The 24339-nt window shown below is 56.0% G+C and overlaps 4 protein-coding genes across 13 annotated transcripts; 1 reads left to right on the top strand and 3 right to left on the bottom strand.

Annotated features, from left to right (window-relative positions):
* Window positions 1–2101: 2101 nt before the first annotated feature.
* On the top strand, window positions 2102–7371 carry ACADVL (acyl-CoA dehydrogenase very long chain). Of its 2 annotated transcripts, XM_006060137.3 has the most exons (20): window positions 2102–2252; window positions 2327–2402; window positions 2643–2708; window positions 2799–2871; window positions 2970–3034; window positions 3139–3273; window positions 3664–3808; window positions 4059–4188; window positions 4282–4407; window positions 4737–4935; window positions 5188–5292; window positions 5719–5805; window positions 5888–5950; window positions 6040–6141; window positions 6218–6315; window positions 6394–6466; window positions 6564–6636; window positions 6730–6802; window positions 6903–6978; window positions 7063–7371. In XM_006060137.3, the coding sequence occupies exons 1-20, from the start codon at window positions 2191–2193 to the stop codon at window positions 7201–7203; spliced, it is 1968 nt and encodes a 655-aa protein (XP_006060199.1). In that variant the 5' UTR covers window positions 2102–2190; the 3' UTR covers window positions 7204–7371. The 2 variants fall into 2 exon arrangements, with proteins under 2 accessions (XP_006060199.1, XP_006060200.1); XM_006060138.3 differs by lacking the exon at window positions 5888–5950.
* A 72-nt stretch (window positions 7372–7443) lies between these two features.
* DVL2 (dishevelled segment polarity protein 2) lies at window positions 7444–15710 on the bottom strand. Of its 8 annotated transcripts, XM_044939360.2 has the most exons (16): window positions 15245–15710; window positions 12667–12736; window positions 12071–12216; window positions 11831–11940; window positions 11568–11703; window positions 11390–11483; window positions 11173–11242; window positions 10944–11083; window positions 10782–10858; window positions 10106–10173; window positions 9788–9916; window positions 9546–9677; window positions 9226–9429; window positions 8608–8826; window positions 8368–8463; window positions 7444–8142 (listed from the first exon to the last, which is right to left on the bottom strand). In XM_044939360.2, exons 1-16 carry the CDS (start codon window positions 15436–15438, stop codon window positions 8015–8017), a joined length of 2013 nt encoding a protein of 670 aa, XP_044795295.1. In that variant the 5' UTR covers window positions 15439–15710; the 3' UTR covers window positions 7444–8014. The 8 variants fall into 8 exon arrangements, with proteins under 8 accessions (XP_044795295.1, XP_025136499.1, XP_025136501.1 ...); XM_025280714.3 differs by having other exon boundaries at window positions 7444–8463; XM_025280716.3 differs by having other exon boundaries at window positions 7444–8463; window positions 11390–11480; window positions 15245–15709.
* Window positions 15711–16189: 479 nt separating this feature from the next.
* PHF23 (PHD finger protein 23) lies at window positions 16190–20587 on the bottom strand. Of its 2 annotated transcripts, none has more exons than XM_006060148.4 (5): window positions 20336–20587; window positions 18726–18757; window positions 18433–18525; window positions 17060–17894; window positions 16190–16959 (listed from the first exon to the last, which is right to left on the bottom strand). In XM_006060148.4, the coding sequence occupies exons 1-5, from the start codon at window positions 20367–20369 to the stop codon at window positions 16745–16747; spliced, it is 1209 nt and encodes a 402-aa protein (XP_006060210.1). In that variant the 5' UTR covers window positions 20370–20587; the 3' UTR covers window positions 16190–16744. The 2 variants fall into 2 exon arrangements, with proteins under 2 accessions (XP_006060210.1, XP_006060211.1); XM_006060149.4 differs by lacking the exon at window positions 20336–20587 and adding an exon at window positions 19324–19405.
* Window positions 20588–21459: 872 nt separating this feature from the next.
* LOC102409842 (GABA type A receptor-associated protein) lies at window positions 21460–23482 on the bottom strand. Its single transcript, XM_006060153.3, has 4 exons — window positions 23260–23482; window positions 22647–22725; window positions 22390–22508; window positions 21460–21947 (listed from the first exon to the last, which is right to left on the bottom strand). Exons 1-4 carry the CDS (start codon window positions 23347–23349, stop codon window positions 21882–21884), a joined length of 354 nt encoding a protein of 117 aa, XP_006060215.1. The 5' UTR covers window positions 23350–23482; the 3' UTR covers window positions 21460–21881.
* Between the last annotated feature and the right edge of the window lie 857 nt (window positions 23483–24339).

The raw sequence follows: 24339 nt of genomic DNA, 5'->3' as shown, positions 1-24339 counted from the left end.
CCCAGCCTCTTAAAGACTGGGAGCACCCAGGGTGGTTGAGATACTGGAAAGAGGCCATGGTAGGGGGTAGGGAGTGAGGGAGGGGCTGGCAGGATTGAATCCCTGGGGGCCTAGGGCTCCCTCAGGATTTATAGGAAGAAACCTGAAAAGTGATTGTGTCCTCGACTCTTAAGTGCCTGAAACTGGGGCAGGTAAAGAAAAGGGGGAAGCAGGAGAGCAAATGGACTACAGGACTGGAAAGAGAGCACTCCCCTCGCCTCTGACTCAGGAGGTCGTCCCCGGGGACCCTCAAGTCTCAGGTTCTTATTAGCAGTAGTTTGCTCACCCCTCCAGCCCTGCTGCACCCTCAGGAATTCAGAGCCCACCCCCCAACTCCCTTACCTGACTCTCTGAGATGGAAGCCTCATAATAGTCCAGGATGTCTGCCACAGGAACAGAGCTTGAGTTACCCCTCCCACCCCAGGCCTCCCTGGCCACCCCTGCCATCACCTCACCTCCATCCCCATCAGGTAAAGGAGAAACTCCTCCAGTCAACACTGGTGGACACTGACCCCTGATTTCCAGGTTCCCAACCAGCCCCCAAGTTCAGTAATCGCCCTCGCAAGCACAGGCCAGCCCTTGTCACTGCTGCCCCTCAGAAAACTGGGGCTACTTACCCAGCAAGGCTTGGAAGAGGTCACTGTGCAGCACCGTAAGGAGAGGGGGTGCCCATCGCAATAGTGGGGGTGCTAGGAGCCAGAGGGCTGACTTGGGAGCTGGTGAAATGCAAGTGAGGGGGAGGGGTTGGGACAAGGAAGAGACAGAGGGACCAACACACTCACACACACTCACCTCCTCTTCCCCAGCCTTTGCCTTCTCACCCCAAACTCTCTAGAAAGGTCCAGGGAGAGGGATCCCTGGGTCCCAGGCCCCACCCACCCCCAGGCCTCCCCTTCACAAGGACGCCTGTTTTTCACCTCTTGGTCCTGGTCCCTCAGACATCTCTCTCTCCTCTCACTTTAATCTCTCTAATCCACCAGGGTTGGAGCTGAGCTGTCTTCTCCCCACCCAGTGTGAGCTGTCAGGTAAAGTAGGCAGTCTCTGACCCACCCACCGTCCCATTCTTCCGGGGTCCCCAGTTACTATCACCACCACCACCACCACCTTCCTCCTTACACCCTTGGCCCCTCTCCTCAAAGCCAGGCATGACCACTACATTTTCCTGAGGGCCAGGAAAGAGGATTAGCCCCAAAATGCTCTGCTTTGGAAGCCCTAAAAGAAAGGAAATTGTCACTGTTTCCTGGGTTTGTCCTCAGTCAGAATGGTAACAAGATGGTCATACATTACCTAGAATTTCTTGACCCAAAGCTAGACGTGTGTGTGTGTGTGTGTGTGTGTGTGTATGAGCGTATGTGCGTGTGTGTAGGGGACAGGACGTGAGAACTCCTACAGTTCCTCTCAGGCTTGGGAAGAATCCATCTGCCCAAAGGTCCAGAGGTCTGGCCTAGCACATGGTCTCAGGGAAGAACAAGAGGGCACAGACAGAGATGTTCAGGAAGGTGTCAGAGACCCTAAGGGAAAGGCAGCAAACCTGGGGGGTCCTCTCTACTGTGAAAATTTAGGTGTTTCCAGATTTAGTGACAACTCCTAGGTCTCAAGATAATATGCCTGGGCAATTCACACCCACCTGGCGTCACCCACTCCTTTATTTCCCTCCCTTTTGTGTTGGCGGAGACGGATTTGAGCGGGATCTCAGAGTCCTCTTTCCATTCCCCTGCCTCTGGTATCTTTCTTACACTTCTCTCTTTCCATCTCTCCCTTCTAACTCCAGCTGGGAAGTCCTCCCTTCAGTCTACCCTCCACCCCTCTGGGGGCAGATGCCTAAGTTCCTCCCTCTTCCGTCTCAGCCTATCTCATCACCCCTTCTGCTGGCTACGCTCTGGTTCGTACAAACTAGTTCATCTAGTTCGAATGAAGCTGTTTGGGGGAAGACAACATTCGTTTGGAGATGACCCTGGGTCAACCAGATTGCAGGGGCTATGTGGCGCTCCGGAACTACAACTCCCAGCATGCTCCGGTGGCCGGAAAGCCCCGCCTGCCGTGACCCGGTGCATTGTGGAGGATGAGTCAGGGACGCAGAACTAGACTTTGGCAGACTCGCGACAGCTCTAGGTCAGCCTTTAGGGCACCGGCGACCGAAGCGGTTCAGAGATGCGGGCAGCGAGAATGGCTCTGAGCACGGGGCGGCAGCTGCTGAGGCTGCGGGGCGTAAGGTGTGTGTGTGACAGAGGGGAGGGGGACAGGAAGCCGGGGCACTGAGCCAGGACTGAACACCTACTCCCCACAGCTCGTGGCCCAGTGCGCTCTTGGGGCAGCCCCGGCCCGGCCCTGCCCAGCGACCCTATGCCAGTGGGGTCGCCCAGGTAAGTGACAGCGAACTTTAAGGGGTGTGAGAGCCGGAGTCCGCTTCGGCTCCCACCTCCCCGCCGCCGGCAGGGGTCTCCCTCTTGGTCCCTCCTAGTCACCTGCCAGTTGCCTGGCGCCCAAAGTAGGGGAAAGGGCAAACCGGGGTGCCCTGAGGATGAAACTAGGGGAAAGGTGTCGGATGCGCCCTCCCGTCTTCCGCTTTGCTGTTTTTGGCACTTCGAAATCCCTTTCCCCAGGCGGCTGTGGACCAGTCTGATTCCCAGCCTTCTGAGGCTTCGACCAGGGAAAAACGGGCCAACTCGGTACGTGGCTCCGAGCTGTGGAGGGTCTAAACCAGGGGCAGACCCACCCCACACTGTTCCCTGATACCCCCCTCCCTTCTCCCTACGCAGGTATCTAAGTCCTTTGCTGTGGGGACGTTCAAGGGCCAGCTCACCACCGATCAGGTGTTTCCATATCCATCTGGTAAGGAAATGAGTAGGCAGAGCCGGGCAGGGATGGGCAGCTTCCCCTGACCGCCTGGCCTGACCTGCCCTACCTTCTCGCCACTCCAACCACCTCAGTGCTCAACGAGGACCAAACACAGTTTCTCAAAGAGCTGGTGGGGCCCGTGACCCGATTCTTTGAGGTAAGCAATGCCAGCCCGAGTAATAGAGGGCGTGGTTCCTGATGGAGAGAGGTTAAGGAGCCTTATTAAAAGGAGCCTAGAGGTGAGATCTTCTGCCTTCCCAGGAGGTGAACGATGCTGCCAAGAATGACATGCTGGAAAGAGTGGAGGAGACCACCATGCAAGGTCTCAAGGAGTTGGGGGCCTTTGGTCTGCAAGTACCCAATGAACTGGGTGGTGTGGGCCTCTGCAACACCCAGGTGAGGGAATCCCCACAGTCACCTCCTGCGTCCGTCTTCTACTTTCTTACCCCTGGGGCAAAGGTCTCTGCCATGAGCTGCCCTGGGGGCCTGTGGGATGTTTCTTAATACGGAACTACTTGCAGTTCCCTAAGGTCGTGGACCTCATCCAGGTTCCCAAGTCCTAACGGATCTCGAATGTGGGGATTGCCTGAGGATATGGTAGGGTACTTGCCTCCCACCAAGACCTAGAATAGATGCGCCAATGTCCTCTGCCATTGGCCCACTTGCTCTGTCTACTCACTTTGCAGGGACACCCAAGTTCGGTTCTTTCCTGCTGCCCATGCTTCCCTGTTAAGGGCAGGTCCCCATTTATCCAATTACAGCCCCCAATGCCTCTTTCCCCTCCAGTACGCCCGATTGGTGGAGATCGTGGGCATGTATGACCTTGGTGTGGGCATCGTCCTGGGGGCCCATCAGAGCATCGGTTTCAAAGGCATCCTGCTCTTCGGCACAAAGGCCCAGAAAGAAAAATACCTCCCCAAACTGGCATCTGGTGAGGCAGCCCTAGTAGAGCCAGAGATCGGGGCTTGGCAGATTAGGCCGGCCGTACTTAGATCACATAGCTGGATGTGTTGGCTAGAGTGGGGGGGGGGGGTCAGGGAGATTCTGGGGAAGACATTCATAAGTCACTGAATATCGCCAGAGGCCTTAAAGGGGGATGGGTGCTCCAGGGGTGGGTGGTGGCACCAAAGTGCCTTCCGTGCCCATCAGAACCCAGAGTAAAGGAGCGCTCTCTCCAACAGGGGAGACTATAGCTGCTTTCTGTCTAACGGAGCCCTCTAGTGGATCAGATGCAGCGTCCATCCGATCCTCAGCTGTGCCCAGCCCCTGTGGAAAATACTATACCCTCAACGGAAGCAAGATTTGGATCAGGCACTCTTCCATTTCTCCCTCCTCTCCACCCTCTGCCCAATCCAGGCCCCACTGCTCCATCCTCTGTGCCCTGACTGCCTCTTTTTTCCACAGTAACGGGGGCCTGGCAGACATCTTCACAGTCTTTGCCAAGACACCAGTTACAGACACAGCCACGGGCGCTGTGAAGGAGAAGATCACAGCTTTTGTGGTGGAGAGGAGCTTTGGTGGCGTCACCCAGTGAGTGGGCTGGGGTGGAAGAGGGGGAACCAGGGAGCCGGTGGTACTGAGTTCCAGGGCAGATGGCTGCCATGGGTCACCCTGGGGATGTGTGCAAAAGCCAGAGCATCTGGACAGTATGTTCCCTCTGGGCCTAGTATGTAGGAAACTGATCTCAAGTTTGGCTCCACCAACCATTGAGCTCAGAGCAAAGCAGCAGGATAAAGCCAGGCCTCCTCAGCCCTCTGGGTATGCTGGGGAATGCTGCCTGCACCTCTTTTGGGCTGGCTCATAAGGAATGAGGGACTAATTCCCCCCACCCCAATGGCAATTTCTCCATCCTGTCACAGTGGGCCCCCTGAGAAGAAGATGGGCATCAAAGCCTCAAACACAGCAGAGGTGTACTTTGACGGAGTACGGGTGCCAGCAGAGAACGTACTGGGGGAGGTAGGGGGCGGCTTCAAGGTCGCCATGCATATTCTCAACAATGGAAGGTTTGGCATGGCTGCAGCCCTGGCAGGCACCATGAAAGGCATCATTGCTAAGGCGGTGAGTACCCTGCCTGTCCCAGGCCAGCCTGAATCTAAGTCTAAGTCATATTGTCTCCCTTTCTATGTGTCCCTGTCCCTGCAGGCCCTCCCTCCACAAGAGACCCCTCCCCACCAGCAGATCGCTTAGGTCTCCATCCATCCTGGACTGGCTCTTGACTGTGGCCAAAGCCCATCCCTCCCAGCGCAGCCCAGCTCCCCTCCCAGAAAGAGGAGACTAGAGAACCACAGTGGGACACGTGTCCTCTTCCAGGTGGATCATGCTGCTAACCGTACCCAGTTTGGGGAGAAAATTCACAACTTTGGGCTGATCCAGGAGAAGCTGGCCCGGATGGCTATGCTGCAGTATGTGACTGAGGTGAGGGCCGCCCCCTGTCCCCGGAGCCCTTCTTCCCAGATGGGTCAGACTACAACCCCCAGCAGCACCTGGGGCAGTGGGTCTCCAGCTTTACACCAATGCCCTAGGGGATGCGGGGAGGCATAGCCAGTTCAGCTTCTGCAGGATGGGGAGAGCCATGCTGTTCCACCAAGGTGCTTCCAGAGGTCCCTGAAGTGTCGTCTCTCACCCCACCCTCACCTCCTCACCCCTTCCAAGAAGTGAAATGCCTGCAAGCCCCTGATGAACTGACCAGGGGACCAAATACTCGGACGTGCCTAACCCATGGCATTGGAAGGTGAAGGGAAGGGCCAAAGGCCAAGGCAGACCTGGTCTTTTAAGATCTGGGTGACCAGATCAAGTCTGATGCAGCCTTTTTCCATTTCCCTTCCTATGTCCCAACCTCAGTCCATGGCGTACATGGTGAGTGCCAACATGGACCAGGGATCCACGGACTTCCAGATAGAGGCTGCCATCAGCAAAATCTTTGGCTCGGTGAGGTCCCAGGCCTGTGGGGAGGGAGAGCCAGGTTTGGGAGCTTGGCTCCAAAAGCAATCTGGGGTGTTTCTGTTCCTAGGAGGCAGCCTGGAAAGTGACAGATGAGTGCATCCAAATCATGGGGGGTATGGGCTTCATGAAGGTACAGACGCTTCTCTGCCGGGGTGGCTGCAGGGCCAGGAGGCAGGCGCATCCCAGCGGGGACATGTGATCTGTCTTCCCCTGCGGTAGGAGCCTGGGGTAGAGCGTGTGCTCCGAGATCTTCGCATCTTCCGGATCTTCGAGGGGACAAATGATATTCTCCGGCTGTTTGTGGCTCTGCAGGGCTGCATGGTAAGAGGGAGGAGAATCAGGGGGAGTTGGTGGGGAGGACAGTGAGTCCTGACTATGGGGCTCTCCTCCCCCACAGGACAAAGGAAAGGAACTCTCTGGGCTTGGCAATGCTCTAAAGAACCCTTTTGGGAATGCTGGCCTCCTGCTAGGAGAGGCAGGCAAACAGCTGAGGCGGTAAGCTTTGAGACCAGGGCGTGGTGGGGAGGGCCAGTGCATGGCAACTAACCAGTCACCCTCTGGCTTCCTCTTAAGGCGGGCAGGGCTGGGCAGTGGCCTGAGTCTCAGCGGCATCGTCCACCAGGAACTGAGTCGGAGTGGTGAGCTGGTACGTAAGCAGTCAAGGTGGAGAGGTAGCCTGCATCAGAAGCTGAGGGGCCAAGACCGGGCCTCATCTCACCCCAGGCACCATCCCATCTCCTCAGGCGGTGCAGGCTCTGGAGCAGTTTGCCACCGTGGTGGAGGCCAAGCTGATAAAGCACAAGAAGGATATCATCAGTGAGTGAGCACAACCTCGTTCCCACCTCCACCTTCCCTCTCCCTCCCCCTAACCCACTCACCGCCCCCCATGCCAACCCATCTACCTGGCAGATGAACAGTTTGTGCTGCAGCGTCTGGCGGACAGTGCCATTGACCTCTATGCCATGGTGGTGGTTCTGTCCAGGTGAGGAGGCAGTGGGGGAGACCTGAGTCGCAGTGGTGGGTGGGGGGGTCCCTGGGCTAGGGTCACAGCCCAGATGTATTTTTCTCCTGCTTCCCACTAGGGCCTCAAGATCCCTGAGTGAAGCCCACCCCACAGCCCAGCATGAGAAAATGCTCTGTGACAGCTGGTGTATCGAGGTGAGATCCAGAGTTACTAAGTACAGGGGGCTGGAGGGAATCAACGAACAGGTCTGAACCCCCTCCTTCCCCCTCCCTCCCCAGGCTGCAGCCCGGATCCGGGAGAACATGACTGCTCTGCAGTCTGATCCCCAGCAGCAGGAGCTCTTCCGTAACTTCAAAAGCATCTCCAAGGCCCTGGTGGAGCGGGGCGGCGTGGTCACCAGCAATCCCCTTGGTTTCTGAGTACTCTCAATTACAGCCTGGCCCAAAATGTGCCTTTTCTCAAGCCAAAGCCCAGACCCTTTTCCTGCCCATCCTGGTTCTACCTTGAAGGGGGCCCCGGCCCATGACTGTGCCTGCTCTCAAAGGGAGCACTTACTGCCTCACAAATAAAGTTTCTAACAAGTCACACTCTGCGACTGTATCTCTGTTCTTTCCCTTGCTGCCTGCCTCCCTCCCAAAGAAAGGAGCCAGAGGCGCAGGGAGTTTGCCCCTATTGCTTTATTTAGTGTTTTATACAGATGACTAAAATAAATAGAGTAACAAAAGCAGCTACATGGCCCCCAGTACCAACTACCCCAGCTTCCTTTGACGGCTGTCTAGGGGAACCAACCCCCTTCCACATCCCAGGGTACCACTGACCGACCACCCACTCTGCTCAGGACGGAGCTGACTGGGCAAATGGATAAGGTCACATTTAGGGGTTAGAAGAAGGGGCCCAGGAGACAAGGATTCTTCATATAAAAGAAAAATTATCTACTAAAAAAATAGTCCCCAAAATGTAAGAACATCTATTTTAACCCCCCAAAAGGTTTATAAAAAAAATAAAGCTAAAAATAACCAAAGGTCCCTTGTTGAACCCCAAAGAAAAGGGGAGGAACCAGGCACTGCTGGAAAGTCACAGTGGCAACAACCTCACAGCAGACAGCAGCCCACAGGACAGGCTGAGTCCAAGCACCAGAGGAGTGATGAGCACATGATTGACAAGACATCCAATCACAGGACAGGAGCACCAAACACTGACAGCCGATCCAACGTGGCCCCACCATGGGCTCTACATGACATCCACAAAGAACTCACTGGGGTTGCCCATGGCCATGTGGAAGCTTTGGCGGCTGGCGGTCAACTCTGGGGGCACAGAGCCCAGGTCTCGGACTGGAGGGGCCCCTGGAGGCTGCACTGCTGGAGGGACAGGGGGTGGGGGCGGCGGCATCATGACCACCATCATGGGGTTATAAGGGAGGGCCATACCAGGAGGTGGGCCATAGGGATGCAGCCCCGGGTGGGCTCGGAGATTGGGAGCACCCCCTGATGAGCCCCTGGATGGGGGAGGGCCCCCATCACCAGTCCCACCAGGTTCCCCACCCCGTCGAAGGCTGCCACCCCGGCTGGAAGGCTCAGACTCACTGCCACTGCCGGACTTGGACTCAGGGGCCCGATCCTCAGGCCTCCCCGTGCGCCCCGCCCCCCCATCGCTTCGCGTCGACCCACTGCTCCGGCTCCCTGTGGGGAGAGAGAGGATAGGAGCAACTGAGCCACAGCCCAGGTCCTTCGGCCTCCCCAGTCCCTGCTCCAGCCTCTGCTCCTTGGCTTCGCCTTGGCCCCCACATCCAGACCCAACTATGTGGGGATCTGTCGGCAACTTACCCTCGCTGTGCTGGCTGCTGGCACTGCCTCCACCATAGGTGTAGGACGAGAGCTCGTGGTAGGGTGGGGGCTGAGGACTGTATGGGTGTGGGGCTGGGTACTGGTATGAGAAAGTGGGCAAGAGGGGCCAGGGGGTGGCCCCAGGCAGAGGAGCCAAAGTATCCTGGTCCGAAGCACCACTGGAGCCATCGTTGTCATTAAGAGATAGGTTGACTAAGTCTGGAAGGCAGAGAAGAGATCAAGGATCACTGCATTGAGAAGCCAGGATGCCAAGACATCAAATGAGGAACTGGGAACGGTTTCCCCACAACCATCCATGGCAGGGGTTAACAAGAGGGCCTCTGATAGGGAATGTCCCACCTGCCACAGCCGTCAGGGCAGGAAAGCGGCCAGAGCCACCCTTAGTCCCATGTCTCCCCTCCCCAGCAGACACAACCCTGAACCTGCGCACAGCTCATCCAGCACAACAGGGGTGTATGTCAACCCCCACGCCCGTCATCAGCCAATGCAGGGACCAGTGAAGGACGCATGCTGCTCAGCATCCACAGCAGCCCCGGTTGGTTTCTGGGCTAGGGCTGGGGCTGGAGACGCAGGACAAGGCTGCCAGGGCCGCTCTACCTGGGCCGGGACAGGGGCACTCACAGCTCTCACAGCCACCACTGAGGTCTCCGAAGACGTAATAGCACTGCTCAGAGAAGGTGATCTTGTTCACAGTGTGCCGGATGAGGCCTGCCTTGAGTAGCCCACTGGCGTACTTCCGGGCCTCCCGCCGCTCCGGAAAGCCCTCCACGTGATGGTACAGCCAGTCCACCACATCCGAGCCTGGATTGCAGAAGACAGAGAAAGGCCTCAAGTTCTTCTCTCTAGCTTCCACCCCCCTTCCCAGTTTTGGCCTCCTCCTCTTCCTCCCCCACCACCTGCCCAGAGCCCAGCCACACCCAGGAAGGCGTTAGGGATGGTGATCTTGAGCCACATGCGGTCCCGAACTTCCAGTCCCGATTCTGGAGCGGCCATGGCCTTGGTCACAGACGCCATGTCTGTGTGGATAGAGAGACCCCGGCCCTCACAGCCTGATGGAGGACAATCAGGGAGTCAGAGTTAGGACCAAGGCCCATGGAGCAGTGGAGTCACACCACAGCAGGTGGCCTTCCAGGGAGCGAGGGTGGGCCGGCGGGCTCACCATCAGGAAGAGAGGATCCAGAGGTGATGGTACTCATGGATGAGGAGCCTGGATAAGCTGGGAAGGTGCCAGTCAGCGCAGCAGAGTGTGAGACCCAGGCAGCAGGGTCGATCGGCTGGATGGGCTCATCTGCAACAGTGAAGGCCATCAGGATGGTCACCTCTCAACCACAGAGAGCCACCCCCATCCCTCCCCGACTCAGACTCCTGCTCCAGCTTCGCCGTGCCCCCCTATCGCTCCATTCCCTGTAGCGTGGAGGCCAAGAGTACCCACTCCTGCCCTGTCCTCCTAGCTGTAGGACCCCTGAGCATCACTCACTTCGGGGGAGAGTGAAGTAGGCCTGGGGAGAGGGATCCCAGCACTTGGCCACCGTCAGCACAATGGGGCTGTGGGGAAGAGAAGGTCAGTCAAGTGGGGGTAAGGGCAGAGGCCTGAGGAGAGGGGAAGCCTGGAATGAGAATGGGTGAAAGACAGAAAGAGGGAAAGAGGAGAGACCACAGGCACAACTGGGGCTGAGAAAGTGATGGTGAAAGGCTCCACAATAAGGGTGACTAACACAGGTCACTCTTAAAAACATACTGCTGAGTAATCTAAGAGAGAAGACACTGCATGATCCCACTCAGAAAGTCTAAAAACAGGTAAAACTAAAGTGTGTTGTTCAAAGACATGTACATGGCCAGTCAAATGAGGGCCAAGCAAACTATTGTGGTGATGAACAAAGAATCAAGAGACTGGTTACCTCTGGGAGAATGAGATGGGAGGGACCAGGAAGGGACATTGGAGGGACCCTTTGTGGGTCAGCAAACTTCTAGGTCATGACATTAGTGGGGATAATGGCCACCCATTCACCCCAGACTCATTACACATTTTTGTTTTATGAACTTTTTGACCAGCTCTATGTTTCCCCACTCTGTATTATGACAAAACCAAAAAAAAAAAAAAAAGTGAAAAGGCAAAGAAAGGACTGAGGACTTGGACCAGCTCACAGGCTCACCCTGGCTTGTGCACGATGTCTCTCAGCACCCGCACCGCATCATCGTTGCTCATATTCTCAAAGTTCATGTCGTTCACCTAGCAGGAGGGACAATGGGTCAAAGGTGAGAGGGAGGGGCTGAGAGCGCTGGCCAAGTCAGTGCATGGCCCTGCTCCAGCTCACCTGCAAAAGCATGTCCCCAGGTTCGATGCGCCCATCAGCCGCCACAGCCCCACCCTTCATGATGGAGCCAATGTAGATGCCACCATCTCCCCTCTCATTGCTCTGGCCCACAATAGAGATGCCCAGGAAATTGTACTTTTCTGTGGAGGGAAGCCAGGTGATGAGGGGAAGCACCAGCTGCATGCCCCCCAGGGACCCTGGAGACCAGATCCTCCCGGCCCCTCCATACCCATGTTGAGCGTGACTGTGATGATGTTGAGAGACATAGTGGAATCAGTGACGCTGCTGAAGGATGAGGCCTGTGGTGGGCAAAGGGGAAGGAGCGGGACTGCCTCTAACACCCCGGGACAAGCCACGGGATTCCCGGGCCTCGGACCGTCTAGGTCAAGGCCTGAACCCCCAACTTCCCCAAGGGAGGTCCAGCTGACCCACAAGCAGCCCCTCACCCTCTCCAGGCGGGGTGGCCGCTGTTTTCTTCGCCGCCGGTGGCGCTTGAGGAGGCGGGAGGCGCTGCTCTGCTCTGTGGAGCTGCTGAACCTGCTGGGAGGTTGGGCAGTGGTCATGGTGCCAAAGGAAAGGACGGGAAGGGGGGCTAGTGCCCTGGGGAGGTCCGAGGAGCCTCACCTGCTCATGGTGTCATCCTCGTCCGAGTCCCCCAGGCTGGTGCTCTCCAGCTCACTGGTCATGAGGGTGGAGGAGCTCTCGTACCCCGCCAGATGGCGCTCCAGCCTGGAGGGGCCGCTGGGTCTGTGGCCTCCCGCTGAGGAGGAAGAGGCACCTCAGGAATCAGGCTCCTCACTGCATCTGGCCCAGATGCTTCTGTTCAGTGGGAGCCAACCCCTCCCCAGCTCCTGCTCTAGCCGGCCTCCAGGCCCAGTCCCCCTCACCGCCATGCTCACTGCTGTCTCGCCTGCGAGGCCGCTCCCGCCTCAGAGACACCACTGACTCTGTTTCTGTCTCGGGCTCCAGGTTTTCCCGGCTGCTGGACACGTTAGGGCTAGATGGGCAGAGAGGGTTCCCGACCTCCATCAGTGGGACAGGGCCCCAAACCCTTGGCTTCCCCTCCCATGGGACTTGGATTCCCTCCTCATCTCCCTCCCCCGGATGCAAGAATCTCAAGGACTCACTGGAAAGATGGAGGCCTGGAATCCCCAATGCCACTGGTCCTCTCTGGGGGCAGAGGAGGCAGAGGTGGGGGTGGAGGCGCCAGGTCTGTCCGAGGCTCGTGGGCTGGGGGCGCCATCTCAGGCTGGGGGTTATCTGATGACACTAGCTAGAAGGGTACAAGTGATTAAAAAAAAAAAAGCCAACACAGCTCAACAGGGAAGTGAAGGCCTATGAGGTGGGAGTAAGAGAAAGAACTAGAAAAGGCAACAGGGCCTGAGAGAACCTGGAGAAAAGCACACAGAAAAAAGGCAGCAGCAAGTGTTAAAGGCTCCAGAAAGAGAAGGCTGAGAGGCTCCAACTGGCTGGCTCTCCAAACAGCTAAGGAGGATGGAAACTTCCCAGCTGTCCAGTGGTTAGGACTTGGCGCTTTCACTCTCAAAGCCGGGTTCAATCCCCAGTTGGGAGAGCCACATGGTGCATGGCCAAACACAAAGAAACAAACAGGTAAGGAAGCAAACAGTCAGATTCCAGCAGCTGAGATGGGGTGGGCACAGGCTGAGGCTTGGAGGAGCTGGGTAGTGCCAGAGGGACTGGTCCTCAAAGCCAGGCCGCTTACCCAAGATACTACCCTTCCATTGAAGCAGGGAAGGCGGGCATTGTCATCTGAAATCTCTTCCTTCACCACCCTGCCGAGAGATAAGATAAAGGTCAGTGCAACTGGAGCAGCTTTCCCCACTCCCACCTGCATTTGAAATTTCTCCCAATCTTCATCCAGCTCAAGGATGTTGATTTCCTCCCACCACAGCAAATCCTCTTCTCTGACATTGAGACACTTCACTCTTACACCCAAGAAATCACCAAACCGAATTCCCTTTCCTTATTTCTCTTTCTATCCCCAGTTCATCCTTGGGCTCAGCATTGTTCCAGAGCTTTCCAAGAGTCTAATTCAAACCTCTCAGCCCAATTTCAAAGGTCTTCCCCTAAAGCTGCCCTGCTACTGCTGCTAAGTCACTTCAGTCGTGTCCGACTCTGTGCGACCCCATAGACGGCAGCCCACCAGGCTGCCCTAGCTGTCCCAAATATCTAACCTTAAACGCCTCACGGGCAGCCACCCCATTCCACACACAATTGCCCCACAAAGGCTTTGTGGTCCTTGTCTATGTCTCTAATCTTATGTTTTCCTTAGTTTTCTCTAACTCACTTCCAGATGGATGTTCAAATGTACTGTCATCTAGTAAAAACACTCATTAGATCAAAGAACGGTACTTAGTAGACTGAGCTCCTAAGGAGTGGTGAAGCCCAGATCCCCGTTCCTCTGTGCCTCACCTGGCACAAACTCTGCATTAAGCAATTTGCTCCTCCTGACAGACCCCACTCCAGTACTCTTGCCTGGAGGATCCCATGGATGGAGGAGCCTGGTGGGCTGCAGTCCATGAGGTCGCTAGGAGTCGGACACGACAGAGCAACTTCACTTTCACTTTTCCCTTCCATGCATTGGAGAAGGAAATGGCAACCCACTCCAGTATTCTTGCCTGGAGAATCCCAGGGACGGGGGAGCCTGGTGGGCTGCCGTCCATGGGGTCGCACAGAGTCGGACACGACTGAGGTGACTTAGCAGCAGCTGCAGCAGACAGACCCCAAAGCCCAGCCCTGAGGGCGATCTCACCCATGGGTTCCTTCAATGGACCGAACTTGCTCCTTCTTTTCAACCACCACACGAAATCATCAGTGCCGATTTTGTTCAACATCAAGTTCAACCCCAAGTCCCTGACCACACAGCAAAGTACCTGATGCTGCCTAAGCGCTAACAAACACCTGTTGGCTAAACTAATAAACATACTGATCACGAGACATTCTGCCCTGAACATCCGCACACACACATTCACCCCCAAAATTAGGACCTCCTGTCTAATTAACCCTTTAACCTAATATGATTCGAGGACCCTGGATATATGTCAACTCAATCCCATCTATTATTAATGTGATGACACAGCCCAACGTGTCATACCAATCTGTCTCAGCATAACAGTTGTATTCTTCACAACATAATCCAATCTCAACATAGTCCAGCCTGCCAAGTGATTTTACCCTGTATCATTGTAGCCTAGTTGAAGAAGTAGACTCGGTGCTAACAAAGACAATGACCATTCACCAAGAACATACATACCATGCATTTGTGCTAAGCATTTTATTCTGGTTAACTGTTTCCCAGATGAAATCAATGAACAAAGTTAAATACCCCAGGTTATATAGCGCTGACAAACAGAAGAACGTTGAATTTCAATACAAGGTACCATCCCAACATCCAAGTCTTTCTAGGTGAAGTCCAGTCTGTTCAGCTTTCCTAGAATCCAGGCTATCCCAGCCTAAGCCAGCCTCCCTTCAAGAGCTGAGATTGAGGACAAAGAGTACAGTCCTAAAGGTATAAAACACAAAAAGGCCTACACTGAATTATTTAAGGTTCCAGACTATCCCAAATTATCCAGGATAGCCCAAAACTATTCTAGTATAGGCTAGAATGTCCCCACATACAGCTGTCTACACCAACATAGACTAGAATATCCCAATACAGCTGTCTGTACTAACATAGACATGGTCAGCCCTGTGTACCCCTAGATTGAGTATCCCAAAAAAAAACTAGGCCCCCAAAGAAACAAAGATCAACAAAGATCAACAGAACCCAGTGCAGACCTGGGTTCTGCAGCCCAATACAGCACACTGCCTTAGTACAGACTAAAATATCCCCCAAACAATCCTGTCTGCCTCAGTATCAGAGAGAACATCCCAAATTGGCCCATCAATTGACATTAGCAGGTTTCCCAATATCCCTCCACAACCTGTGTGGCACAGGACTGCTCACGATGCAGCTACCAGAGGATACATCAACCTACCTCATCGCTGTCCAGAACACCCGAAAATAAACCAGTGTACCCCAATCTACTCCAGTATAGCCTAATCTTCTCTAATCTGGTTTAGCATTGCCCAGTCTGTCCTCCTACAGCTCCGTGCGCCTCAATCTATCCAAGCATAACGTTGTCCGTCCTGGGATAACTAATCTACACCAGCACAGTAAAATCCGCTCCACTAGTGCCCAGAAAATCCCAGCATATCCCATAGTAGCCCGGTGCCCCTCAATATCACCCACTCCACAAAAGCACAGCCCCCATCCATCCTGGTCTAGGCCTCGCGCTCACCCGAAATCCTGATCCATAGACTTGAAAAAGTACTTGGCGCCCGCGGGCCGCTGCAAGACGCTCTTGAAATCGCCAAGGGTGATGCGCTCGGCGGGGACGGGGATCTTCACCAAGTAGGGAGTCTCTTCTTCATCCAGGTGGTAAATCACCTTCGTCTCCCCAACACCACCGCCCCCCGCGCCGCTGCCCGCCATGGTCTCGCCCGCGCGCTCCCGGGCTCCGCCGCCCACCCAAAGGGGCTGTTCGCCCCCGCCGCGCCTGCGCACTCCCGCGAGCCGACGCACGAGCACCAGGACCGACACAGCGCCAGAGAGGTGCGAAAGGGAGGAAGGCGGGGGTCAGCGGGGTGGCGGCGGCGAGAGCGGGGCGGGCCGCGGGGTGCTACCCAAAGCCGAGGGCTCCGCCGCCGCCGCCGCCACCGCCTTCGTGAGTGCCCTCCGGCGCCCCGCCCACCTCTCCCCACGTCACGTGATCAGAACCGACCCCACCCCTTCGAAACGCCTCCACCACGTGAGCCTCTCGTGGTCACGTGACCTCTCGGCTCCGCCTAGTACCCCCGCCACATGATTGCTGCTTTCAGCAACGGTCTCCCAACCTTCTGCGGCTCCTCCTCCATGTGTGTCCCCACCCGCGTCCTCCGACTACCCTTACCAGCCTGCCCTCAGGGGGGCAAGCAAGCAATGCCTGCCCACTTTGCAGGGAGCTCCAAGCAACTTTCATGCGTTGGAGCGCGCGTGTGGGAGGTGTGGGTGGGAATTGGGGGAGGGGGGTGGTCCTGGAATGGGGATGAGGCGGGGCAAAACCAATTGAATTGAGGTCATAGTGTTGGTGGGAAAGGCGCAGTCAGGTCATTTTTAGTAGAGAGGTGGGTTTCAGCCCCACCTCCAGCCAGCTTTTCCAAAACCTCCCTCCCCAGCACGGCAGTCAGTGAGGGCTATAAACACAGAAGAGCCCACTCTGCTTTATTTACAACACGCAGGCTGTCTGTACAAACAGCTGGCCAGTATTAAAAACAAAAAAGGTGAGAAATCGTCACCTTTCTGTTTTCCTTCCTCCCTTGGCCAAGCTCTGGTTGGCACTCCACCTCTGAGCTGCCACGCTCAAAAGGGGAAGTCCTAAATTAAAAATACTACCGGTGTAGAATAAATGGGGAGTGAGATAGAAGAAAAGATGAGGGAGGGGAGTGCTATATTTACACTAGAGTTTTATAGACAACTGTCCCACTCCATCCCAGTTCTAACCCTGGCCCAGAAACTGAGCAGTGGAAGTGTCTAGGGACCCAGAGAGCCTCCCACCCGCAACTGCAATGGGTCCAAGTTCAAGTCCACAAGGTGGGAAGGAAAGGTTGGGTAGGAAAACCACTCATTTCCAAACCAGTTTCCCTTGGGAATTTCTGCCTCGAAATGGGACAACATCCCAGCTTCAGGGGACATGTTGACCCTGAGGCTCAGTTCCCAAGTCACGTTTCCATTTGAAGTTCCAGCCTGGAGATGGCATGTGTCAGGGCTCTCCAGATTTCGGAGGCCCCCCTAATCGCCGGGCCTCTGGCCGCAGTTCCTTGCATTTCTGGCAGTAAAAGAAGTCAGGGACATTGGTCTTCTTAATCTTAGCACAGGAGAGGTGGATCCACGTCCCACACAGGCTGCACTCAATCATGGGCCGGCCTGCAAAGGGCTTTCGGCAGTAACACGTGATCAGATCCCATGAATCATCACCTGGGAAAAAGAAGGTATGTTTGGTGTTCTGAGTTATTGGATCCACACTACCCCAAGACCCATCAACCCAGCTGCCCCTGGGCAGCCCCAAATTTCTCACCTGATTCTACCATGATGTCCTCATCCATGACCCGCATCTCGCCTTCACTGGAGCTGGCATCTCCATCTTGGCTTGTTTCAGTGCTGCCCACCTCCTTGCTTTCACCATCAGTGGGAGGGGCTCCTTCGGGGTGCACTGTGGCAGGGGGTCTAGGAGCCTCAGGTGTTGGTAGCACAGGGGCTGGGGCTTCCCCTCCTACCACTGCTGCCATCTCTTCCTCCTCCTCCTCCTCCTCTTCCTCCTCCTCCTCTTCAGAGTCTGTATCGCTGGGGGGTGCCCGGGGAGGCCCAGGAGGTGGGAGCCTATCCCCTCGCTCTGCCTTTTTCAACTTCCGCTTCTTGCTCTTCTTGATTCGAGACCTCTTTTCCCCATCCCCAGGGGCTGGGCGGGGCCTCCGAAGTACCCCAAAGCCTGTCCCCCCTCCTGGCCCCAACTTTCGGTTCTTTCGGTCCTTCTTTCGAGGAGGCTGGGAGAGGTCCCCCTGGGAAAGGGGCACTGGGGTGAGAGCAGCAGGGGGCCGGGAGGCATGTGTCAGGGACGTGGGGGACAGTGGAGATGACATTTTGGGCCCATCTATATCAAAGAGAGAGTCCTTGAGTTTCATCTTCTCCAGCAGAGTGGCACTGTCAGGGGCCTGCAGACGAGGGAAAGTGGACCTTGGGGGTCCTGGCTGGGTGGGACCTGCTTGAGCCGCCCTTCTCTTGGATGACTTTGCTTTCTTAACAAAGGTCTGGATGGTTCTGAGATCTGAGGGGGCTGAGTCCCAGCCATCGCTATCTGCCGCACTCTCACCTCGCAATGGAGAGCTGGAGCCAGAGGCTGGCCAGTCACTTTCCTTAAAGGACAGAAAAGACCAGGGTCAGAGGGGGCCCAGCCTTATTTTGGCCCCTCAACATACCAAACAGACGAAAATATCCTTCCAAAACCACCAAATCTCACTGTATTCAGAAAACTTATCACCATCCCAATTCTCCGCAGCATCTCCTCTTGAACACATCCATGTTACCTCTGCCCTCAAATTCTCACCATCTCCCCAACACCCACTGCCTTCACAACACTGCATCCCCTAGACCAGAGCAGTATTTCTTCAGCTGTTTCTGTGCTTCACTTGTTACTATCTCCAGCTTCCTAACACTTATCCCAGAGGACCTTCCATTAAGAACACCCCAAAACCATTCACTGCACTCAAGCCACCTATCTATTAATCCCACTCCCACCCCAGATACTAGTTCTCCCACCAGAATTTCCATTTCCTTAAGTCTTTCACATGTAATTTCGAGGCTTTGTATATAAAGTAACAAACTTTCATAAGCTCAAGAGCTCCTCTACAGTCCTAGGACACCACCCTCCAGTCAGTTGCCTTCTGTCCCTACCTCCTTGCTAGGGGGGATGTAACCTGCATAGGCCAAAACAAAACTGCAAAATTTGTTGAAATCCTCAATTGTTCTCCGACGTTTCTCCGGTGGCTGAAGAAGAAAATCACACAGAGTTTAAGAGGGACATCTCCAAAGGCATAGTCCCCAGAGTGAGGAATCAGGAAAAGGTGGAGGGAGAGACGAAAGGCCGGGGGTCGGGGGGAGGGGGGGGCGGGGGGGCGCGGTGTGGCGGGGGCGGGGGGGGGGGTGCTGCAGTAATATTGGGCTGCAAAGGAATGGGAAACCCTCACCTGAGTCTCTGGTTTAAGGGTCGGAGGTGGATCTGTAAAAGCAATAAAAGCTGAGTCAAGGCACTAAGAAAGAGTCGGTGTGAAACCTCACCTCTCAACCTTCGCGGTCCCAAGTGAACCCCCTCCACTCCCAGGTCCTTCAGCCAGACGAGCAAGCCCCCAACGGCGCTGGGCCCGCCCCTGCTCCCCCTTCCGCCCCACGAGGGGCGGAGCCTGGGCGCGGCGCCCTCTCAGGCCTCGCTATAGCGCTCCCCTCCCCCCCGCCACCACCGGAGGCCTAGCGCCCCGCCCCCCCCAACTCACGGTTTCTCTAGACTCCGAGCTCCTCTGCTCTCTCCGCGCCCCACCCCGCCATACCGCTCCCTGCCGAGCCCGGGTTGCCGCCTGCCCCTGTCCTTCACACGCGCTCAGTGCCCCGAGTTCCCACCCCGCCGCGCTCTACCGCCCCGGGCCCTCCGCGCCCGCACACGCCGCCCACCGGCCCCCAGGGTCCAGGATGACCACGCCGAACCGCTCCCCGCCCTCCGGCCCCTTCTACTCGAGCACGAGGCCCGGCGCGCCCCTCACCCCCCCCACCCCCAAACACACACGGGCTCACACATCCAACGCCACTTCGCGGCCGGGACAGACCAGAGAGCTCTCACCCGGACGCGGCCCCACCTGCCCCCCCATGCCGCGCTCCCCACAATTTCGGCGTCCCTCCGCCCCCATCCGGGGCTTTGGCCCCTCCCCGTCTCAAGCTCCTCGGGCTCCCCGCCGGGCCCCCGGGCCCAGTTCCGAGCTCTCTTCGGCCGCCGCCCCCCCTCCGCCCCCGGACTCGCCACCAAGTCACTGGACTACGGACCCCTAAACTCTAGCCCCCACCCCAGCTACTCTGCCTGCCCAGCAACCCCAGCTGCCGCCGCCGTTGCCCCCCTCACCCTCCGCAACTCCCAGGCTCTAACCCTCGCCGACCAAACCCCCCCTCCGGCGCAACTCGCCGGCCTTAAACCCCCACCCCGCCCCACCGCCCCCAAAACTACCCTGTTCTCGTCGCTCCCCGGCTCCTTCTCCCCACAGCTACCACCGGCATAAGTCCCTCTACCGCAGACAATGCCCAGGCCCCCTCTTCTCCCCACAACTATCTGCCCACCCCTCCAACAATCACCGGGCTACCTCCGGCGGCAACTACCGGGAGCTCCGGCACCACCGCCACAAACTCCCCCACCTCGGCGAACTACCGAGCTCCTCACTCAATCCTCTCCTACATCCTCTCTCAACAACTCTCCAGCTCCCAGATTCCCCTAACCTCTCGGTTCTAGGGCCCCAACCTGCCGGAGGCCCTTTCGGCCCCTAACCCTCGAAGCTCTGGTTTCCAGCTCCCACTCCCCATCCCACCCCACCCCCTCTACACACACACAGCGTCTAATCTCCAACTACCCCCGGCCCAGTCTCGCACTCCTCTTTCCTCCAAGGTCTCTCAACTCGTCACTCTCCCACCTTCAGGGACAGGCCCCCGACCCCCTCCCCGCGCTCCTCTGCTGGGCTCCGGGGCTCGACCTCTAAGTTTGCCAATAGATTCCTCGCCCGCCCCCCGCCGGCTCAGCGCCCTGTGCCGGTCGAGAGCTCACCTTCGGGACTGGGCTCCGCCATGGCTTCCAGCATCGCCCCCTACCCTCCTCCCGGTTCGGCGCCCCCCTCCCCTGAGCCGGGGATCCCGGTGCCGCCTCCGGTGCTCGGTGCTCCTACTGCCTCGCTCCACAGAGGTGTCTGTTTCGGCTCGGTTGTGACTCGAGTCCGCTAGCCGCTGCCGCCACCTCCCTCTACCACAGCCTCCCGCACTCCCGGACCGGGCCCCCTCCCCCCGCGCCGCCGGCCGCCTGCTCCCTCCTCCTCTCCACCCTCCCTCCTCCTCTCTCCCCCTCCCTTCGCGGGCGCTAACGCGCAATGCATCAAGGGGATTGTAGTCAGTCCGCGGTGAGCGAGACGGGGCCTGTATAAGCATCCGGAACTTCATTTCCCAGCAAACCACGGACTGGCGCAGGCGCACTAAACTGCTCTCTTCCCCCGGGGAGTGGCGGGGAGATTGGGAACAGAGGGGAGGGAGGAAGAGTGCGCGCAGGCTCCTGGGAAATGTAGGCTAGGCGGGCTAAGAAAGAACGGGAAAAAGGGATTAGAACTCTCGGCCACCATACTGCCTCAGTTCTGCAGCTTTCTATCCCCTCGGGGGACCACCCCACTTCCGGCCAGACAGAGGAAGGCTGCTGGGAGATGAAGTTCTCCTGGTGATAATGGCTCCCTCCTCCCACTTGTCTCCCTCCCCTGGATTCTACTCCACTGGATCCCTCACGCCGGCACAAAGTCTGGCAAAGCGACATACATCTGAGGACGGAGTCCTTTCACTAGCTCCCATACTCGAAAATCTCTTCCTTAATCCAAAAAGTTACGACACAGTTGGATATTTTATCTGAAGCAGGTGCTTTCAAACTTTATCCACAGGAACCCACTGTAAAAAACTTTAATAACCTCAGGACCCAATCCATATACACGTATATAAAACTGAACTTTCATGAAATGATATTCAGTATTCCATCCATCACAACAAACGCACACTCTTTATATACACAAGGAAAAGCCCAACATAAGCAGAACAAACCAAAATATACTATTCCCTCTAACCTACTCTTTCCCCACCATTTGAAGAGGAGAACAAAAGGGGGAGGGGAACAACACAAAGAAAAAAATCCAGTTCAGCTTGGTGGTGGTTTCCTCTTTATTGATGTGCCTCCTACCTTCCCCCACAATTTCAGTCCCTTCCATCTACCCCCCAAAAAGAAGGTAGTGAAAAGAAAGGATTGTTGGGGCTCTGAGCCCCTTGGGCAGTTAGAAAGGGAACAGAAACCAAAACAATTACCAGATGTGACAGAGACTGACAATCAAGAAGTCTAAAGCAGAATGGGAAAGGTGGTAAAGAAAGGGGAAGAAAGAAAGGGAGGTATTAGAGGCCATCTCCCCCATTAACCCTTGTGTTAAGAGGGTCTATAGGAGAGTCTCAAACATTAGGAAGTGCAGGTCCTGAAGAAGGGAGGTGGTGTTTGAACCTCAAGGAGTAGGTCAAGGAAGGGGGGCCACCTCTCTCTTTGTAGAATGGGACCCCCCACCTGAGGGGCAGCAGCTTCACAGACCGTAGACACTTTCATCACTGTAGGCAATGTATAGAAAGAAGTCTTCTTCATGGTGTTCCTGGGATGAAGATAGAAAATAACAGCATTCAGGCATCTGAGCTTTAGTTACTTGAACCACCCACCACTGGGATATTTTCTTCCACAACCATTCTTTTTGAAGACCCCAAATACCAGTGCTTTGACTCTCCCTCTCACTTGCTCCAGACCATAAGTGCTGGGCAGTATTATCCCATCTACAGTCTTGGACAATAAGATCTCAAACTATTCTCTACTGCCTTGGAACACGGAGTGGCTGGAGGGGAGTCTGGACCACAGCAGTTACTCTGGCTCACTACCCTGTCCAAATCCCTAACCCAGAACGATGCAGAAATCTTAAGGGTAAATATAAAATTGAGAGCTAAGTAAGCCAGCTGGTCCAAGAACTGCTGACTTCAAACTTTCTGCCTCTCAAGCGCTTCCAACTCCTCCCCAAAGCCTCCTCTACTTCCCAGGCAACATACCTGGTACAGCTGACCCATCGTGGCACTGGTGGGCGGAATGACGTTGTTGACGAAGAAAAACAAGGCATCCTCTGCTCGGAGATGAATTCGCTTCCGGATTAAGAAGTAGAACTGACCAACTGCCAAAGATACAAGGCCTGATAAAGTCAGAGATAACAAATACCCTCAAAAGAACACCTGCTATGTGGAGTCTCCTCCATCAGAGACTGCACTCCCACCCCCAGGAAACAAATCTGGGTACTGGGTCAGGTTCCCACCTGTAAGATCAGAAGGCACCAGGTATTTCTTTTTGTCCAGGTCTCCTATCCGAGCTTTAGGAGCCTTTTCTACTATTACCTGTTAAAGAGAAGATAAAAATTAGCAGACACTAGGTACACAGACGCACAGCTCCACCTGTCAAGAACTCAACATTCCTAGCACCCACACGTACCCCCAGACTCATTTCTCTTTGTCTCTTAACATGCGGCGCAGCCCTGAATAAGAATTCTGACCCCATTGACTCTAATTCACCTAAACATCCAGGATCCCTGAATACGGAGTCATAAAAACAATTATGTTAATCAGACAAGAATGACTTATTCGGGCCAACCAGAGCTTCAATTCAAAAACCCTATGTGAAGCTCAAACTGTCAAACGCCCCACAGCCTCCCACACGAACCCCAAGGTCTCTCGAGTCTACATCTCCTCACTTTCAGCTCTGTTGGTACCCCATTCCTTTCACCTCCGGCCCCAGAAACAGCGGTTTGGGGTTCGTTCCCAACGCCGCCACAACCGTCAAACTGATGCCTGCGCTGTAGGTCCCGGACTCAAGCCCAGGCTGTGGCGTCAGCGCCAGCGCCCCGCGCCCTCGGCCCTGGCTACTGTCCTCACCGGGACCCGGTCCGGGTATTTCTTTCGGATCTTTTCGCCCTCAGAGCGACGCTTCTCGAACGGATGCTCCTCTTTATACACGAACTTCATCCTCCCGGGAACCGGGCTGGACCGGGCTGGGCTGAGGGAACCCGGGGGGGGGCCGGGACAGGGGGCGGCGGCGACGGCAGCAACGCGCGGGCGGATTCAGCGGAGCGATCCCCGGACTTGCGCCACTTCCCTATTCACCAACCCCGCACCCGACCAACAGGGGCCTCCTAGGCTGCTATGTTACGCCACTGGCGTAACTGCCCTAACGCCAGTAGCGTAGCGCCACCTACTGACCCCCTCTCTCACGCCGTCAGCGTAATCGCTTTGGAATCAATTTGTAAATTACGCAGGCGGCGTAGGAAAGATGGTTGCCTTTTGCTATCGTCGGAAATAACTGAAAACCCATTTCCCGACTTTCCCCTCAGGGAGCTAACGATGAAAAGGGCTTAAAAGATGGTAATCGTAGTTTCAGACTTGGCTCTCCGAAAGCTCTTTTCGGAAGTAATGTAGAGGAAAAGCAGATAATTACATGGATAGCTATTCACGAAATCTGTTGGTACGCTGAAGGCGGCCGTTGACACCAAAACAAAGTAGTACCCAAGTGGAGGAAGAGGTCTCCGGAAATAGAGGAGGGCAAAAACAAAACCTGTGTTTGGAGAGACGCACTGGACGTTTAAGTTCCAGTAATGAGTGGACCAATAGGGACTGGAGAGGAGGTCTGAAAGGTAAGGACTACGTCAGCGCGGAAGAACACTGCTGCTGTGTGTCCGTGAAAATCATGTGATCTCAAAGGGCGGAGCGTCACGTGGCAGGCGCGAGGAAGTAGAGCCGGCTTGGGCTTGGGGAGGAGGGCCCCGGGGAGGTGGGGACGTGGGGCCGGGCCAGCCGGGGGCTGGGGAGCCCGCCGCTTGAAGGAAGCGCCTGCTTAGCTAGTACATGCCAGTCTTCCAGACGAAGCCCAGCCTTTCTTGTCGTCGAGGTTTCTACTCCTTTAATATTTCGTCCTACTGCACTGAAGCTCAGGTTCTCTCGGGACACAGGGTGCCCATC

This window comes from Bubalus bubalis, chromosome 3 (assembly GCF_019923935.1).
Source record: "Bubalus bubalis isolate 160015118507 breed Murrah chromosome 3, NDDB_SH_1, whole genome shotgun sequence".
Taxonomy (NCBI): domain Eukaryota; kingdom Metazoa; phylum Chordata; class Mammalia; order Artiodactyla; family Bovidae; genus Bubalus; species Bubalus bubalis.
The sequence above is the reverse complement of the archived record's forward strand: the minus strand, read 5'-3'. Positions and strand labels throughout refer to the sequence as shown.

Coding starts and splice junctions, on each gene's coding strand:
- ACADVL (XM_006060137.3), top strand. CDS start 2,191: ATGCGGGCAGCGAGAATGGCTCTGAGCACGGGGCGGCAGCTGCTGAGG. Junction 2,403..2,642: donor ATGCCAGTGGGGTCGCCCAG/GTAAGTGACAGC, acceptor CCCTTTCCCCAG/GCGGCTGTGGACCAGTCTGA. Junction 5,293..5,718: donor TGCTGCAGTATGTGACTGAG/GTGAGGGCCGCC, acceptor TCCCAACCTCAG/TCCATGGCGTACATGGTGAG.
- DVL2 (XM_025280714.3), bottom strand. CDS start 15,438: ATGGCGGGCAGCGGCGCGGGGGGCGGTGGTGTTGGGGAGACGAAGGTG. Junction 11,941..12,070: donor TCCAGGCCTCCATCTTTCCA/GTGAGTCCTTGA, acceptor CTGCCCATCTAG/CCCTAACGTGTCCAGCAGCC. Junction 11,243..11,389: donor GGCCACCCCGCCTGGAGAGG/GTGAGGGGCTGC, acceptor TGCCCACCACAG/GCCTCATCCTTCAGCAGCGT.
- PHF23 (XM_006060148.4), bottom strand. CDS start 20,369: ATGCTGGAAGCCATGGCGGAGCCCAGTCCCGAAG. Junction 18,758..20,335: donor GGCGGAGCCCAGTCCCGAAG/GTGAGCTCTCGA, acceptor TTGCTTTTACAG/ATCCACCTCCGACCCTTAAA. Junction 16,960..17,059: donor GGACATCATGGTAGAATCAG/GTGAGAAATTTG, acceptor TCTTTTTCCCAG/GTGATGATTCATGGGATCTG.
- LOC102409842 (XM_006060153.3), bottom strand. CDS start 23,349: ATGAAGTTCGTGTATAAAGAGGAGCATCCGTTCGAGAAGCGTCGCTCT. Junction 22,726..23,259: donor AATACCCGGACCGGGTCCCG/GTGAGGACAGTA, acceptor TCTCTTTAACAG/GTAATAGTAGAAAAGGCTCC. Junction 22,509..22,646: donor GGTGCCTTCTGATCTTACAG/GTGGGAACCTGA, acceptor TATCTTTGGCAG/TTGGTCAGTTCTACTTCTTA.